The 19,217-nt window shown below is 38.1% G+C and overlaps 1 protein-coding gene across 6 annotated transcripts in view; it reads left to right on the top strand.

Moving 5' to 3' along the window:
* The window catches only part of gramd2b (GRAM domain containing 2B), a 180,839-nt gene that overhangs the window by 140,072 nt on the left and 21,550 nt on the right, over positions 1 to 19,217 (top strand). For all 6 annotated transcript variants that reach the window (XM_087998049.1, XM_087998056.1, XM_087998054.1 and 3 more), the window contains 6 exons: positions 3,894 to 3,975; positions 7,995 to 8,064; positions 8,750 to 8,853; positions 9,345 to 9,440; positions 9,575 to 9,646; positions 14,275 to 14,355. In XM_087998049.1, coding sequence (XP_087854175.1) covers positions 3,894 to 3,975; positions 7,995 to 8,064; positions 8,750 to 8,853; positions 9,345 to 9,440; positions 9,575 to 9,646; positions 14,275 to 14,355 — 505 coding nt within the window. The remainder of the gene's footprint in view (positions 1 to 3,893; positions 3,976 to 7,994; positions 8,065 to 8,749; positions 8,854 to 9,344; positions 9,441 to 9,574; positions 9,647 to 14,274; positions 14,356 to 19,217) is intronic.

Here is a 19,217-nt window from a genome sequence, read left to right as displayed (position 1 = left end):
TACTATTCGTTAATACAAGTGCTAATATTTGAATAAAGAGCCAACCACACAGTGTGAGTTACAGAACCTGCGGAGTTAATAAACTTAAAGTGATGTTGTATGTAAAGTTGAAATAAGCAAATTGTGGACCTAATTTTAATTACATTGATGAATATGGTAACTTTGACTTTTTAATGTAGATTTCATTGGGAAATCTTTTAATGGGAATTTCCATACTTCATTTTTCTCATTAGATAATCAAAAATGTAACTTAGTCATGCAGTGCAATTTATAATATTTAAATCTGATTTAAAAGATAATCCACATTTTGTTTTCCAAATTTATAGGAGTGGTATTTGTTTTAGTTCCCTTTCTTAATTAATACATCTTGGTATCTAGAATTTGCTCTGCATCAAAAGGCAGAGTATTGTTTAAATGGGAAGAGAAACTCCTGAGAAAAATGTGTAACACGGGGATTTGGTTGGTCTTGTGCATGAAACACAAAATGTTAACATGCAAGTGCGACAAGTAATTAAGAAGGCAAATCGAATTTTGGCATTTTATTGCCATTTGGTTAGAATGTAAAAATAGGCAAATATTTTTCAACCGTTGTGTGTTGGTGCGGCTGCACATTGAGTACTGTGTATTGTTGTGATCCCCATGTTACTGGCATTGGATGCCGTTCAAAAGAGACTCGCTATAGGGTGGTACCTGGGATGAAGGAGCTGACTTATCAAGAACAGTTTAGGCCTTTATTCAATAGCTTTTAGAAGAATAAGGGATGATCTTGTTGAAATGTACAAGATTCTGAGGGGCTTGATGGTGTAGATGTTAAGCTGTTTCCATTATTGGGCGAGTCGTAAGCTAAGGGACATGGTTACAGAAAAAGAGACATTCATTTAAAATGGAGAAATGAAGGAATTTCTTCTGAGGGTTGTGAATATTTGGAATTCTCTACTGTAGGGACTGTGGAGCTAGATTACTGAAATTATGTAAAGAGGAGGTAGATACATTATTGAAATATTGAGGAGTTTAGGTTATGATGGGGTAAAGACAGAGGAATTGAGGCCTTTGGCAGATCAGCCATGATATTATAATATGAAGGAGGCTTTCTTAGGTTAAAGATTATGCAGCTGACATGTGTAAAAGAGTCAGCATAGTGAATTGAGCTGCTTTTAATACCTACCCTTGCAAATTCTTCTAATTGGCTTAACATTTTGAAAAAAATTAGGATTAGTATGATTGCCTTTTGGTACTCAGCACAGAACTGGCTTTGATTACTTGACTCAACAATCTATGAATATTTATGTATGATATACTTTTAAGAATCTTAAGGGCTGCTAGCCAGCTGAGAAATAAGTTGTTCAATCCGAAGCTTCACCAGCATAATATCATTTGAACCAAAATGCGGCAAGTATCGTTTGTTTATTTCGATGAAAAAATGTTGTACTTTTTCAGAAGAATGAGCCATGTTGTGTTGAAGTAAATGTTAATAAAATGAAGTGTCAGCTTGTAACTTCCTTATAGCATTTTATTCTTGTTCTGCATTGAAGTTTAAATGTTTTGTGTTGACACTTTACTGTAAAATCAAAGGTCTGTGATGCCTTTTCTCCCCTTTTGATATTCCTTTTTCAGGGTTGATTCTGAATTTTCCAACTATTGTTTACCGTGTGAACATTGGTTCAGTACCAAGTGTGTCTTTAACCTTGAAATATGAAAGTGATGGAATTAGTTCTGTTGCGCACTTGCTTTGAAATTTGCAAACCAAGGTCATTTTCAACTTCTTCTAAACGAGTGAGAAAGTGGGGAACCTTCTGGGGAACTAAAGCCCTGTTTGAAATGGCTCCGACAGCACAGCAGGTGCCTCTAATTAAGAACAGGTGGTCATGTAGACTTAAGAAGTTTATAAGATGTCTGAAGTCACGGAACCATACTGGAGAGCTGGGGTTTGGCTAATGATTGTGTCTGTGACCTTCCCTGCTCTCCCTGAAAATAATATAAGATGTAAACTGGAGGTGGGAGCAGCCATCTCCAGTGCATACATGATGGGCTGATTGGCCTCCTTCTGACCTGTAACAGTTGTGTGAAAGTTGTATTACATCTGTCCATCACTTACTGGCATTTGGTTTTCTTAAATTATATCACATTTTCTATGTGGAAATAAATTTTCAGTTTGTTTTTTACATCATGAGTGACTTCCTGTAAAGATCCTAAAATTGCAGTCTTCTAGATAGAAGTGACTCTCTTTTATCTCTTTCCCTGTCACCCCACCCCACCAATTCCCATGATTTAATATTAATTGGTATGACCTTTCTTAAACTCATCTAATTGCTCTTAAACAAACCGTTATGTTGATCTCCAATAGTGCTACCTCCTCAGTGTTCATTGACTCCATTGCCGATCGTCGCTGACTATTTATGTTCATATCTTGTCCTGCTACTGTAGTATTGGGCAAACATTTTACTGTTACATTTGTGATGCAGTGTTTAAGTGAAATTTAGACATCTCTGATGACATTGCTAATGTGTTTCTGTATGCTGCTGTTCTGTTCATCCCCATGAACCCCTTCATCCTTTCTCTTTATGGGATTTATAGAAGTAATCTTTCTTTGGCGCTATAATTTATTTCATCTAATTCAGATCGTGCCTCTTTAATCTGTTTTAGTTATGTACTAGACTTGCATATCCATCATTATTCCTTTCATGTGTTCGACTGAAATGCTGATAAAATTTCTTCTAAGATCCATCTGTTCTCTTTTTTTTTCTTTGGTCTTCACAGTTTTATATACCTCACTGTCAAGAGCATTGTCCATGTTCACGTTAAAATTGCATGTTCTCTGGAGGTACTACAACTTCTGTTTCCTGTATATTGATGAAATATTTACAAATATGTTGCCAGTACGTGTATTGCCTCTTGCAACGGGTCATGCGTTGTATTTCACAACTCTGACTCCAGGTCACTTGTAGGTTTTGTTTTCTGCTTCATATTGGATTAATTGAAGGCACCTTGAAGTTTTACATCTTTTTGTGAAGCATGTCCTTGGGTAGCTTTCTTTCCCAAGTTTTTTGACTTTGAACAGATCTCAAGATATTGAAATAATTCCAAGTAGTTCAATTGGTACTTTTCCCCTCAGGGTCAACTTAACTTTTTGTTTTGCTAATGACATGTGAAACTAAAAAAAAATCTTTTTTTTTTCTCCCCCTGCTTTTCTGTCACTCACCTGAAATGTGCACCGAATTATTATTTGGCATTTCCACCACATAATAGTTCTGTACTGCCACAGCAGGCTCCAGATCGGAGATGTTAATTCTGATGTAATGGCTGTGACTTGAAATGTTAACTCTATTCTATTCCTGACCTGAATATTTCAAAATATTTCTGAATTTTTTTGTTCAATTTCAGGTTTCTAGCATGCAGGTTTTTTTAAAAAAAAATAATGCTTGCAATGATTTTATCAAGATAGCAGTTGTTTTGACAGGTGATCGGCTTTTCGTTTGTATTCTTCATTTTACGTGAATTCACCTAACTTCCCAAACACATGAACTCTAACAGTGTGTTCTTTACGCCATTTGTATATTTGAAAGTTTTGAAGATGACTTTCATTTCCAATCCCTCTTTAAAGCAGACAGATTATTTTATTTCTCCCTATCATTTGTCCCAGCAATATTCTATTTTTGTTTTTCTTTGCTGTGAAAACAATCATTCTATTTCAAGCAGTTTGGATAATCAAAAAATATGTCATGATTCTAAAGCTACACTTTTTTTTCTAGTTAAGACATAAGCTGGATTCTCTCCCGTAACAGTTAATAAGCTGCGGTGTTGTTTGCAATGCAGTTATTTTTTTAATCTGATTAAAAATTCCTTAAAGCTGTTAATTTATTTGGATATACTTTTGAATTTTCTTTGTTTTCCAGATCAAAGACTTATGATACGGTGTTTTCACCCAGTCCTACAGATTATGAAACAAAACCTGAACGGAAAAAGTCCATCTCCAACGTGAGTATTTTAATGTGCTTTTTTCTTTTTCTTTCCTTTGCCTTTTGGTCTTTCTAGGTTATGCACCTGTGTGGATAACTTGGCTAACCTATTTCTGAGCCTCTGCCACATATCTGAGCTTGAGTGCCAAGAGGTCTTTTGTACAAATCATCAGGTAGTAAAGTACACATTAAAATAGTTGGAGTGAAGTACTCAATAGACTGAGGAACAAACATTACATCTACCAATTTTTATTTTGTTTTCAGCTGTACCTTTCAGTATGTCCATGACTTATTGTCTGTTTACTGAAGTTAATAAGCTAATTGACCTGAGTCTTTCTTAATAGTAGAAACACATTTGGACATTGTCATAAATGGCTATGTTCAAACCTGGATTTAGTTTAGTGCTTCTATGATTTTTAAAAAATGTATGCATTGAAGTATACACTATTTTACATTTTTTAAAAAGACTTCAGAACTGTGTGGATAATAATTCTATTTGATAGCCTTTCTGTTCTGAAACTGTCAGTTTAGCCTGGGCACATCTAAACACCTCAATGGTTTAGATCTTGGAGCTAATTTTCAGGTAATTCCAAGGCCATTTCTTTTCATTGTTGGGCTGTTAAAAATAGAAATGTAACCTGATGGGGAACTGCAAGTTTCAGTTTTTTTTTTGGAATGTTATCCAAATCTAAATCCTGAGGGGCAACCTTTTCACAGAGGGTGGTACGTGTATGGAATGAGCTGCCAGAGGATGTGGTGGAGGTTGGTACAATTGCAACATTGAAGAGGCATTTGGTTGGGTATATGAATAGGAAGGGTTTGGAGGGATATGGGCTGGATGCTGGCAGGTGGGACTAGATTGGGTTGGGATATCTGGTTGGCATGGACGGGTTGGATCGAAGGGTCCATTTCCATGCTGTACATCTCTATGACTCTGACTCTATAAATGCTTTCAGCAACTCTTTAAGTGAACATGGAATTTGCTGCAGCAGACTATTGCTCTATACATTCCAACTGAATATTTCCAATGTTTCAGTTCCGCCCCTTTTCAGAAGCTACTGATCCATATTTGAGTTTCACTGGTGTCTTCAGATGGTTAAATGAACCAAGGAAACATTGTTAATGACTTATGGTGTGGCTAAATGGCTGTTGGAACAAGCATGAGAAGAAATGTCTTCACTCTGAGTGGTGGGCCTGTAGACTTCTCTATCACAAAGTGGTTGTGTTCAAAACATTGCATATTCTCAAGAAGGAGTTAAATATAGTTCTTGGGGCTGAAGGAATCAAAGGGTATGACTAAAAAGCATGAACAGGGTATTGAGTTGGATGATCAGCCATGATGATTTTGAATGAAGGGTTGAAAGGACTATTGTTTTCCTATTTTCCTGTTTCTATATTTATATGTTGCAAAGTGACTGATACCATCTGACAGTCTTACTTTTAAGGTCTACTAAGCCAGAGGCAGCAGTGGGGTTTTTATTCCTGGGGGAGAAAGGCTTAAGTGATCGGAATGTGATCACTTAATGGTGTGTCTAACTGCCAGACTGGAGAGAACAGACAGTCCCACTGGGGTGGGAGTTGGGGAGGGAAAACATGGTGGCAGAGAATGTAATAAGTAAAACTAAAAGAAAAGAAAGGAATGCAATTGGGTTCACAATCTGAAGCTGTTGAACTCCATATCAATTCCATCAGGTTGTAAAGTGCCCAGACTAATGATGTTGTTCCTCTAGTTTGTGCTGTTATTGGCTGGAGCATTGATGGGCAAGTGAGATTTTTTTTTGATCATTTAACTTTAAGGTTAGGAAAATACCATTGAAATTAGAATATAAAGTACGGGGATTCTTTTCAGCTGTATGAAACAATGCTAGGGCCGTAATTCAGTTACCTTTCAAAACATGTTCTGAAATGCAAAACACAAATGGCATGGTGCTCATGTGCTCTAGTATTATGTATGCCAGATCCCCTTGCAGACACAGCAGAGCCAGCAGGTCTTCTAATCTGACTTGTGTGTATTGTATTGCAATCCTGTTGGAGATCAAGAAAAGTTCAAATATCCAAACTTTATATGTCAACAAAAATTAAACAAGTGTCATAAACTTAAATAGCTGATAAAGATTTATACTGTAAGCCTAGTTGTACTTATTCTGCCCAAGAGTTTCCCTTCTTACATATCACAAGAATCTTAGAGGTTTTAATTTGCTTTACTATTCCTGGGACTAATCCAAAGTTATGCTGCAGGCCTCTGGACATTCATTCCAATTCTCCTCTGTATTCCAGCTTTCCCCAAGACACATGATGTTTTGTATGTTTCCTATGGGTTTTAACTAAGTGACTCTTCATTTTTCTTTTCCTTTTATAAAAACACATGATTGTAAACTTAATAGCAACTAGTTTATTGACAGAAAGTCAACTGCCTAATTGCATCCCTCCAAGCTAATTCTGGTATTAAAAACCGTGATATAGAAATTCAACAGGTTTGAAGGCAGCTGTAGAGAAAAATGTTTGGGGTCCAATGTAACTTCTTCAAAATTAACAAGTATGGGAAATGTGATTTTCTTTTTTTACTTTACTAAATGGTGGGGAAGAGCATGAGAAAGGGACCATGGGAGAAGGATTATGGAGAGGGAACCTTGCCATGCAATTGAAGAGGTGTAATATTTGCTCTTTTGCCTTCACCCTCCTTACTCTCCAAGGCCCCAAGGGCGCACTCAAAGTGAAGCAACTTGTACCTCCTTCAATCCTCTCTATCTTTTATTCTGTGCTCACAAACATCGTGGCGATGGAATGCAAACTGGGAGACCACTTGGCAGAACATCTCTGTCCACAGGCATGTTTACAGCTTTTGGGTTCTATTTTTAGTTGCACCATCTTGCTCTTTACCTCGCAATTCTGTTTTAGGTCTGCAGCAAATTCCAGTAAAACCCAGCGCAAGGTGGTTGAACAGCAGTTCATTTTGATTTAGACACTTTTTGCTATCTTCTGTACTCAACATTTGGTTTCGCAACTTCACACCATGAACTCTGCCCTCCATGTGTGGCAGGCTTTGGGATATTCTCAAACAGAAATAGAAACTAATTCTTTTGTCTTCATTGCAACTGTTTGATTTCATACCTGTTGTGATTAATTTATATTGTTAATGGATGTAATTGTCCTGTTCCCTAACTTTGTCTATCAAGCTGCTTTCACTTTCCTTTTTATATCTGGGAAATATACTTGCAATACAAATCTTTTGTTGAAGTTAAGACTAGATCACCTGACTACATTTAAGCTCAGACACCCTATTTTCACACTCTTATCAAATGGGTTTATAAGATAAACAAAGGTTGGCTTTTAACCGTATTTAACTCCAGAATTGTTTGAATTGCATTCACCTGAAAATGCGTGCCAATTTATTTCCATTTATCTTTATCCTCCATTCCAAAAGCTGGAAATTCTATTCTAAGCTCACGAATCGTGAACTACAATTGTGTACAGCCTCCCAGGATCTGAACTACTGAGAACTGATACAGAATACCTACCATTGCCAATTGGCTTAAGATCTGGTAACTGAAAGCAGAGGTCAAGTTTCACTAAGTTGCATGCTTTCACTAAATCATATGATATCAAAATACAGTGGGTGTTGGAGAACTGAAATTAGAACAGAAAATGTTGGAAAAGCTCAAAAGCCAGGTGACATCAATGGAGAAAGGGGAGAAAGGAACAGTTGATATTTTGTGTCAATAGCCTTTCGTGAGAATTGAAACCATTTAGAGATGTGAAAGAGAGCAAATGAACAACAGTGTCTGCAATATGATACCAAGCTGGCAAAAATTTGATGCAAGATTAAAGGAAGTGGCAGTGGTAACTAAATCACTACAGAAAATAATGGGAACCAGTAAAATCTGCCATTCCCTTTAGTTATACAATAGAAATAAAACAGGAAAGCAGTGGAAATTATTATAACCAATTCTTCTTTACTTTTAAATATCCCTCTTTAACGTGGAGGGATGGAGAAAGATAAGTAAGTGATCATTTTTACTTTTCATTTTTTTTCATTAGCTTTCCAAGACTAACGCAACCTATCACAAGCTCTTTAAACACGTTGAAAAGGATGAAATATTAAAACAAAGTAAGTGGACAAGTCACTTGTGTCTTATGATTGATCAGTTCCATGTCATAAATGCCTAACTTCTGTCTGTGATGTAGTCACGGTTCAGCACATATATACACCCTCTCATTGCAAGGTGAGATCAGTCCCTCCCTTCATGCTAACAAAAGACCAAATTGACAATTTTCATGTTTCTGTGTTGTGTCTTTTGGCTGTGTTGTCTTGTTATGCAGGCGTTGCACATTTTCTGATATCATTTCTTAACTGTCCATTGTGAGCCTACACTGAGTTAATGCTTTTTTAATGGCCTAGTCAAATACTATGGGATCACAGATAAATGTAACCCTCAGAGCTGAATTTGCTCAGCTGATGTCATTGGATAAGGCTTTGTATTGGCCTTCTTCCAACTCTCACTCCAAATTCAGTGGCACAATTTTAGTTCTCTCTTGTTACTCTAAGTTGGAACTATCTTGGAAGAAGCAGGAACTGAATAGGGGAATATTTCTGTGGATAAGCTCAGCCTGTCAGTGCAAAGCCTCATCAACTGGGTGTCAGTGCTTTGGAAGTATTTGCACGTTTTAACAAAAATGGCCTCACTAGCTGTATCAAATTAAAATATTTTGGTGACTTAAGAATGGAAGCCTGAAAAGTAACTTTCTTTGCTGAAATTTTCACAGTTAAGATACTAGCACTATTTTTTTTTTAGGTTTTACATGTGCTCTACAAAAAGACATACTGTATCAAGGGAAACTGTATGTGTCTGAAAACTGGATTTGCTTTAATTCCAAAGTCTTTGGAAGAGATATTAAGGTTTGTACATTTCACTGGTTACTTGGTGGCAAAGGGATGGCTTTGTTGAAACGGACCATTATGATATTTTTAATTGGAAATTTACACCTTTTTATCTTGAGTGGGAAATCTAGTGGTTTATTTCTGTTTCTGTAAAGGTGACCAAGCATTTAAGGATGGCTAAACCTTTAGGTTTATAAAACTGCTGAAACTGTTGCATTATCTCATATTTTAACGTGTTAAATTATAAACTGTCCATTAAAACTAGTTAACTACAACAACATTTGCTTCCTAGTTTTTGGTATTACCTTAGCTACCTGTCTTGACAATAATAATGATTTCATCTCCGGTGATAAAAGGGATAACTTTGATCTGTTCCCAGTCTGGTGTTTTGGTGGGATGGATAGACAGATGGAAGCTTGTAAACTTAACCTGTGTTTTACAGTTTTAAAATTTAACAATGTACTTCCAAATTATCTTTTCCAATTAAGCACTTTTTTTTACAATTTTAGATTGCAATACCTGCCTTTTCCGTGACTCAAATTAAGAAACATAAAACTGCTTTACTCGTACCAAATGCTCTATGCATATCAACAGAACTTGAGAAAGTGAGTACCTAGTTATGCAATGAATCCAGTTACTCTGGAGAATTTGATGTACAAGGTAGTTCACAGCATGGATAATTCGCCACCCAATGTAGCTGAAATTTACTAATGCTATTTTAAACTCTGTTTTGTTGCAGTTTATGTTTGTTTCATTGCTCTCCAGGGATGCGACCTATAAGCTGCTTAAATCTGTTTGCGTACATCTGGAGGTGAGTCCTAGTAATTAAAGTGAAGGTTAGTATCCAGATGATTTTTGGATTGAGTGTTTTTAAGAAGGTCAATCAGCCTGTATTGCACGAAATTATTTAACCTTTTTAATTCAGCTATTCTTGTGGTAAGTAAAGGAGAAAACCACCACCTTTGTCCCCAGGAATCCTAGTATTTGGGCAGCTTGCTAGTGTTGGACAGGCTGGAGTGGAGTAAAACCATTTTACTGCAGAATCTGTCAGCCTACAAGGCTTAGTTAATTGTTTGAAATGTGTGAAAATCTTCCACTTTTTTTGAATAACTGATTTTGATTGTGCAATAGGTTTGCAACATGTTGCTCCATGAGCTTTATGAATTATAGTACACTTTCCAGTTGGGTGACAGGCACATCACAGACTATCTCTGACAACACTAGAATTTCTACCAAATTTCCACCTTGCTGAACTCTGCCTGGAGTTCTGTTCACCAAGCCCCTGCCCCCACAGCCAGATTATCCAAACAGATGGCAGTCTGTTGGCTCCACATTTCCTACTTGCAGGACATGCTTGTGCATATCTGCAGTCAGCAAAAGTTGGTCGAAGTGCTAGACAGCATGCAAGTCCTGACGTCTCGGAGGAGACAATGCTGACCGTTGTTGAGATGATGGTTACTGAGATTGTAGCTGGTTGAGAGGGTGAAATGAGCTCGATGACAGCACCTTTGTAGCTACTTGCAAACTTCCTGCTCTTCCCCTGAAATTATTCCTGCCTCCATTGCACATTTCTTTCTAATTTATGAGCATGCAGATGGTTTAAGCGCACACCTTTTTTTTTTCCCTCCTCAAGGCAGTGAAAACTTCCCTATCTGCCCTCCTCTTTAGATACCTACAGAGTGCAACTTTGTCTAATAGTGGGCAGGCAGTAAGAAGACCACGATGAAGAAGTTACTGACTCCAATGACTACAATCACTCACTTTGACACACTTGGCCACCAACTCAGATACTTGTATTGCAATTGGCATGCAACTTAAGGGATAGCATAGGGGCAGCTCTCATGGGTTGCTGACGTTGAGCACAAATGCTCTTCAGTCAGGACATGGCAATGGTTTTGCAAGAATCTGAGCTCAAATTTGGAAGCAAAAGACTATGTATGACAGTCGACAGAGGAATGCTGATGGGTATGCAGAATGGAATGCTGGTGCACTGGGAAGCCTGCTGGAAAGTATTCTATCCTGACAACGTGAAGCAGTCCAGCACTAATTTGGACTATGCTTTACATCAAGCTCAAAAACCTCCTTCCCAAAAATGGAAGTGTTTGGCCAATTTTGTGGATCCAACCATAATCGGAAAGATGTTCCACCAGAAGTCTGAGCACTACTGTGGAAGCTCAGGTTGATATCATGAAGACCAGTTTAGTGCCCTGCAATGTTAGACTGCTGTCACCACGGCTATGGATTCCAATATTCAGAGCACATTGCAAACTGTCATAATAGTCCTGCAATTTGGCTTGTGACAGATTATTAGTTTCTGTGAGGCACTGGCGTAAGAGTGTGGCAGTGTCTCGACGGAGCATGAATTTGTTGTCCTCTCTCGGGGTGTTGGCGTTCAATTCTCCCATGTTTGCCAGTGTCTCTTGGCCAACTAACAGAGCGTGCTTCACCTACACTAAGATGAAGTCCACTCATGGCTATTCTAGGTGCATGGATATTTAAGACCATCCTTTAAAGTCATTTGCAGTTTCCTCCGCTGAAAAGTCAGCAGCCATACTATAGTTCCTGGATTGTGTAGGAATGTTAGGACACACAAGAACAGGGTAAAGGAATACACAGGCTGATCATTGTATGCAATATGGATTAATTTCATTCATACATTGGATTTGAAATATTTTATGTTTAGTGTATTTTTAAAATTTCCACATTGTGACCAACTAGATGTCTTGTTAATGCATTAAAAGAGGGCGAGGAAAACATTATGTCTGTTGCTGAATTGAGTCACAGTTTATTTGTGTCATGTCTCTGAAGAACGATTTCAAACAACTCAGCTGGAAAGGGGTTATAAGGAATGACTTGCCTCTCACTCCTCTTCCTTCTCTATCTTCCGAGTTGCTCTTCAAATGGTGGAAGCATGGGTTGTTCCTGCATGATGCCAAAGTTGTACAGCAGGCAACAGACCACATCAAAACTCGACCCCCATTCTCCTGCAAACTGCAGGACTCCTTTAATGTGCTTTACATGTTGGAAGCTTTGTTTCAGTATAAAACAAGACCTAAGAGTTACCTGACTTAGCATATTTTTAATGGAGTGGCACAGCTTTCATGTATTTATGCTATGCAAGAGAGTGTGGGTTATATGACAGTTATCAACCACACAGTCGGTAGATAACTTGTCTAGTGGCCAATCTTTGCATGCTGATGTTATCATGTGCTTGTTTTGCATACTTCGAGCAGTCATTCACACAGCACACCAAGCTCCCAAAATGACCTCCAGTCTGCCCCACCCCAAAAGTCTCCATGGGTCTTGGGTGCCATTTTGATTCCCTCGCATCTCTCAAACCACCACAGCACTGGCCACTGTTCATCAAACCTTTACACTGGCAGTCTAAACCAGGAACTGTTTGTTTTATGTTTTAACATAATTGGAATATTTAATTCAATATAAAGGCCAATGTCTTCTTAAAAAGATTGAAATACCTCAGTAAGTTACTAGAAGGAACACACAAGTTATCAAGTTTTAAGAGCATTATTGTAACAAACATTTGATGAACATTATATCAGTCACTAACTTGCATACTAAAGTTTTTTTTAAAAAAGTCCTCATTTAACTTTTTAAAGTAACCAACAATCCTGTTTCACCGTTATACTTTACTCTCCTCTAAGTGGACAGCACATTCTCAGGAACCCATCCAAAACTGTTACCATCGTCCAGTAGATGACTTGCTTCATCTCTTTTTTTCCAGTTGGATAACACAGCCACCTAACTGACTGAGAGACACCCAGAAGTTTCCACCCTATAGCTAAAGCCAAGCAAATCTTCCAGCTTCACTTACATCCTCACAAATGTGTTTTCTTCAATATGTACGAGGGCTCCCAGCTGCATTCAGTACAATCCATCAGAGGTTGACTGCCTCGATCACCCTCAATCAATGCTCACACGTGTTGCAGACTTATCTGCTTAGAAGTTCAGGAAATCTTAAAAAAAAACTTGATATCACAATGGTTTTTTATTGTTTTATCTTTTTGTAAAGGCCTTCCCAATGATAATTTGAATTACATGAGCCCCTGTGTCAAAGTAGAAATGCTGATTTGCTATTCTTTCAGTCCTCAACTCCGTGCTATCTTGCAATTATCTCAGCCATTTATAGTATAGCTGCTTAGGAAACCTGGCATTGCTAACCAGACTTGTACTAACCGTATACTCAGTTGTCACAGATGACCTTATTTACAACCTGCACCACCTCAGAGTCCTAGAGATGTACAGCATGGAAACAGACTCTTCGGTCCAATTCAATCATAGAATCCCTACAGTGCCGATACAACTAATCTAGTCCCATTTCCCAGCACTTGACCTGTATCCCTCTAAACCATTCCTATTCATATAGCCATCCAGATGCCTTTTTAAATGTTGTGATTGTACCAGCCTCCACAACCTCCTCTGGCAGCTAATTCCATATTTGTACCACCCTCTGTGCGAGAAAGTTGCCCCTTAGGTTCTTTTTAAATATATCCCCTTCCACTCTAAACCTAAGCCCTCTAGTTTTGGACCAACTCTCACCCCCCCCCCCCCACCACCACCACCAATCCAAGGGAAAAGACCTTGTCTATTTACCCTATCCATGTCTCTCATGATTTTATAAACCTCTATAAGGTTCCCCCACAGCCTTCAATGCTCCAGGGCAACCCGTATCCTCTCACCATTTAAGGTTTGACAGCCACTCCACCCAAGCTTATCGGCAGAGTCCAGAATGAGTCACCTGACTTCTTCAGTCTTCCAAATTATTTCAAGAAAGAAATCGTCCCAAAACACAATCTTTTAAACTTTCTGTTTCTGAAGAACAGTTGAGAAAGAAAAGTGAACGTGTTCTTTGTTTGATGGAGATCAAATAAAATCAAAACTAAATTCTCAAGCAGTTAAACTCTGGCTCTGAAAGTTTAAATTTTACTATATGGTTTGGGAGCATTGGCTTACAAATGTAATTAAAATCTTGTAAGTGAATGCACAAGCCCTAACTTAGTTTCTTTGATGTACTGAAGTGGTAATTGCATTATCACACTCTTCAGAATGCCAAGTCTCTTTGCAACTTACTGGCAAAACAAAGATTAATGGAGGAGCAGTAGGAGCGGGCAGTTCAAGTGTAACTAACTTTATAAACTGATGGCCTCTGTTATCTCCATTTCTAATAATAACATTTTAGATAACTTGCATTTTCCTCTATGAAATTGCAATAGACTTGCACCATGAAGAGTAAGGGTATGGCACTTCCATTATTTTGGCACAACTGAAATAAATCAGCATTCAGCAACGTGGTTTCCTATCTAGCTTGGAGACCGGCTTCATCTGTACATAGCTAATCTTGGAAGAGTGTTGAAAAGTTCTACAGTGAATCCCAAATTCTGACCTTCTGTATTGCATTGTTCAACACTTTTTTTTAAATAGGACAGAACTGATGATATCAGTCCAAATCCATCCTCTCTTGAAAATAGTTTCAGAGCTGAACGTCCAACATCTTTACCTCTGGTAAGTAGAGACTGATTACCACCTTTTGGTTTCTAAAAGACCTTTTTCTATTCTTTAGTATTATCATAAAATATATAATGAAGTTTAATTTTGCTCTTATAATGGACTGGTCACTCATTTATATAGATACTTTTCAATCTTGTCATTGTTATACATGTCTTAAATTCTCAGTGTATCCTTTTTAATGTGTTAATTTATTTTCACAATCTTTCCAGTAGGGTAGCTACCAGTTCAGGCAAGCATTTCCAAAGTAGGTGTCAGAATTCTGTGTGAAGTCCCAAACTAAAATTTTGGGGTCATGAGCTCCAAGTTAGCAATGGCCAATGACCATGAAAGGTTCATTTCCTAAAAGTGAAGTGCTTCACTGTTACTCCACAGAGAAGTACAGCACAGAAGCAAATCCTTTGGTCCAGTTTGTCCATGCACACCAGGTGTCCTAAGTTAATCTAGTCCAGTTTATTAATATTTGGGCACATAGCTCCTAAACCCATGCAGATGTCTTTCAAATGCTGTAGTTGTACCAACTTCCACCACTTTCTCTGGCAGCTCAATCCACAGATGCCGCACCCTCTGTGAAAAAGTTTCCCCTTAGATCCCTTTTTATTTCTTCTCCCCCCCTCATCTTAAACCTATGCCATCTAATTCTATACTCCCTTACCCTTTGGAAAAAGACCTTGACTATCTGCCCTATCCATGCTTCTCATGGTTTTACAAACATCTATAAGGTCAGGCCTCTGCCTCCATTGCCCCAGGGAAAATAGTCCCAGCTTATTCTGCCTTTTCCCCATAGTTCAAACAGTCCAACCCCAGCATAATCTTTTCTGCACCCTTTCAAGTTAAATAAAATCTTTCCTACAGAGACCTGAATTGAATGCAATATTCCAAAAGTGGCCGAAACACTGTCCTGTACAGCCACAACATGACATCCCAACTCTAGTAAAATGTGACTGCCTGGAATCCATTGTTAGGCAAGGAAGTTGTTCAAAACCATTTCCATTTGACTTCCTGTGGTAAGTTCTCAAAATATTGAAGCATGGACAGATAATGCCAGGAATATTGGGTTTGTCATCTCCTGTGGCTTGATAACTGTCCCTAATAAACTGCAGTCAAAGCAAAATGTTTGGCTCCATTTGCCATCAGGAGAAAGAAAATCACTATTGTGTTATAACTTCACACCGAGCTCAGGACTAATGACGTTGGTTGCAATGTTTACAGTCCTGTATCACATCTGATCAAAATGATTGCAGGAATATCCAGTAGCTAGAAAGAAATACACACTTATGGTGCCTTATTAAATCAGAGGTCCTTATTTTGCTGGCAAAAACTGTATGTCTTCATAGTTAAATTCTCCATGAGTGGGGGAAGGTTAAAGCAAACATCTAAAACCATAAATAGTGGGTTAACAGTCCTGTAAGAAGTGATGGTTACTTGATGCACATGAAGATATGGATTCTTTTTTTAACCTTGGAATGTTCCTTTATAAAGTGCACCCTTTGACCATAAGTGCAATAACATGGGTCTAATTCCATTGTACTGCATAGCGGGATCAGAAAAGGTTTTTTTTTCTCTCCAGCCTTTCTTCATTCAAGCATAGTCCTTTTTGTCAGTGTCAGCCTGTTTATTTGTTTATGCGATATAACTTTCAGGTGCATTAGAGTTAATCTATACAGAATTGAAATGAGCTTTTTTCCTTTATGGTAATGTTAATGGATATAAAAGTCCTTTTTGAGCAAGAGATGAAGCAACAGTCTAGTGGTATTATCGCTGGACAGTTAATCTGGAGACCCAGGTAATGTTCAAATTCCAGTGGTGGAATTTGAATTCACTTTTTAAAAAATTTGGAATTCTGATGATGGTCATTGTTGGAAAAATCCATCTGGTTCACTAATGTCCATTAGGGAAAGAAATTGCCATCCTTACCTGCTCTGGCCGACATGTGACTCCAGGTCCACGGCAATGTGGTTGAGTCTTAACTACTGTCTGGACAGTTCAGGTTGGGTAATAAATGCTGGGCTAGGGAGTGATGCCTACATCCTGTGAATGAATTTTTTAAAAGGTGAAAAATAGTAAAACAAAATACTGCTGGAAATTATGTGTGGGAGGCAACTAACCAGCTCTGTTATTTTTTTCAAAAATGCAGTGACATTCATTGATAGAAGATATCTTTGGCAGATACGGCATCTGTTGCTGTGGAAAATATAATCAGCACAGATAGAAAACATTTAATACCATTGGAATAACTTAGATAAGGAAAATCCTAGCTTAAACTCCTATCTATTGTGTGGTACAGTCTACTAACAATTTCTTCATGATTCTCTTGTTTTTAGAAGGATTCATCCAGTTCTTTAAGATGGCAAAACTGAATAGGGTGCTTTTTGTTTTAAGGAAAAACAAATTCAGATCATTTAAAATAAGAGCTAACGATGGTGGTGATGTTTGCGCTGATTACAACAAATTCTTAGAAGCCTGAGTTTTGAGCAGCACTTTGATCAATCATGGGTGTGTAACACCATAAATACATCTCAGATAATTGCAGCTACTGAGTGAAAGCCAAGCACGTCTCATTAATTAAAACATGGAAGTGAATACAAAGTCTGTAGTTTCTTCCATCAGCACTGCTAACTTGAAGCTTGAAAGCTGAGATGTAGGATGACTGATAATTGATAAATAAAAACTGATTCACATGACACTTTGTTTTCTTAGGAAACCAGAAAATGGGGGGGGGCATCTGCACTGTCAACACAGTACAAGTGAGCAGAGCATCTACATAAATGCAGACTTTATACATTATCCTGTCTGCTGGGAATAACAATGAAAACGTACTGAAAATCTCAGATTGTACTAAGCACTAATATGTTATGACCAAATGGTGAACTATGAATCAGTTCGCCTCTTTTCAGCCCACTCACAGCAAAGACTTGTGTATAGCTGCATGCTAAGACCATTTCTCCAATTAAAATGGTATTGAGTTGTTTGAAGTGTAAAAAATAAGGAGTTGATTTAAAGGTTAGCTTGAACTAATTCTGAAGGGAAAAAATAATGAGGACATGGCATCAAGTGTGTAGATTTGCACACTGTCAAGCACAAACTGAAGATAAAAGAATATATAGTTTAGTCGTTGGAGTATTCTTGAGGTGTAAAGATGGTTGATTGATGTTTGGAACTGTCAGCAGCTGAGAAAATTGTAGTTAGCTTTTTAAGTTCTTGCTTTCCTGGAGTTTCATTCCAGTCAGTGTTATGCCTGGCTTTTTATCTTGAAAGGCAGAGAGAGAAAGTGAGAGAGACCAAGCTTTCTGCAGTCAAAAATGTATTCTGTCTGCTTCGGCCATGGCGAGAACTTCTTCCTGCAATAGCAGTTTATTTTGTATAATGTATCTGTAGGTGATGTTTCAATGCCAACATGTGAAGATGCTTGAAATGATGGAAGTCAGGTAGAAGATGAGGACTTGTGTTTTCATTCCTCCCAGGGTGTGATTCCTGGTTTTAGTAGCTCTGGATTATCTGTTAATTTCAGAACAGTTTTTATTTTTACCTCTGATTTTGGCACTCTTGGCAATCCTGTGTTGATCAAGTGATGCCTGTGGTCATTTCAAGTTGGTGTTTTCGGTTCTTTTTTAGTACTAATTTCAGTGATAGAATTCAAGGTCAGAGGTCCATATTTAATATTGTGATGTATTAGTTGGCCTTGAGGCAAAATAAAATATGATTACTGAATGACAATTTGTGTAAATGGGCAGAGAGGAGTTGAGAAAAAGGTGAATACCATTCAGAAAAGTCTTTTGTCCAAACGTGTTAAAGTGATCTTTATGCAGAACAAATAATTGTGCTATCCAATGGAGAGAATTCCTTGTGCTAATATGTAGATGTTATTTTGCTCTGAGGATATATTAGAGCATGGTGTACAAGCTAAAACTGCAGTTAAATTGGAAGCTAGTGTTTCTTCAAAGTACCATGAATAGCATACACCAGGGGTGAAAGATTTAATGTTTGACCAGGCAGGTATGTCTGATTAAATTCTAACTGACTCTGTGCGTACTTAAACCAGAAAGTCCTCTTCCAGTAACTTTGGATTGATGGTCAAAAACTTTCATTCTCACTTAATAAATAAATGTTAAGAATGTGGTTAATTCGCTAGTCTCTAGCGCGTGGTGTTGGAAAAGCAGGTCAGGCAACATCCGAGGAGCAGGAGAATTGACATTTTGGGTATAAGCCCTTCATCAGGAATGAATCTTGTTCCTGCTGAAGGTCTTATACCCGAAACGTCGATTCTTCTGCTCCTTGAATGCTGCCTGACGTGCTATACTTTTCCAGGAGAAAGTGAGGACTGCAGATGCTGGAGATCAGAGCTGAAAATGTGTTGCTGGAAAAGCGCAGCAGGTCAGGCAGCATCCAAGGAGCAGGAGAATCGACGTTTCGGGCATGAGCCCTTCTTCAGGACCACACTTTTCCAGTACCACACTCAACTCTGATATCCAGCATCTGCATTCCTCACTTACTAATTTTCTAGTCTATAAGATGAGACTGAAAATGTGTTGCTGGAAAAGCGCAGCAGGTCAGGCAGCATCCAGGGAACAGGAGAGTCGACGTTTTGGGCATAAGCCCTTCTTCAGGAAGATGATAAGATGAGACTGGCAACTTAAGTGTGCCAGTAAACTATTACAATTCCAAACCCAGACTGGCTAGATTTCACTGGACATGTATTTGTTTGTAATAATATTTAATGTATCTGGTCTATTCCTAACCTATTTCCTGTGAATTAATTTTAAACTAGTACAGTGTCCCTTGCTCCAGCCCGTCCATAAATGCTTCCAACTGTTTTTCATTGCAGTTGTGCATGACCAGTGATTCCAAGGTGGAGTAGA

Source organism: Chiloscyllium plagiosum, unplaced genomic scaffold (genome assembly GCF_037043375.1).
Source record: "Chiloscyllium plagiosum isolate Xiang-an unplaced genomic scaffold, Cpla_swu_hap1 HiC_scaffold_2, whole genome shotgun sequence".
Taxonomy (NCBI): Eukaryota; Metazoa; Chordata; class Chondrichthyes; order Orectolobiformes; family Hemiscylliidae; genus Chiloscyllium; species Chiloscyllium plagiosum.
This window is presented reverse-complemented; position numbering and strand designations above follow the sequence as displayed.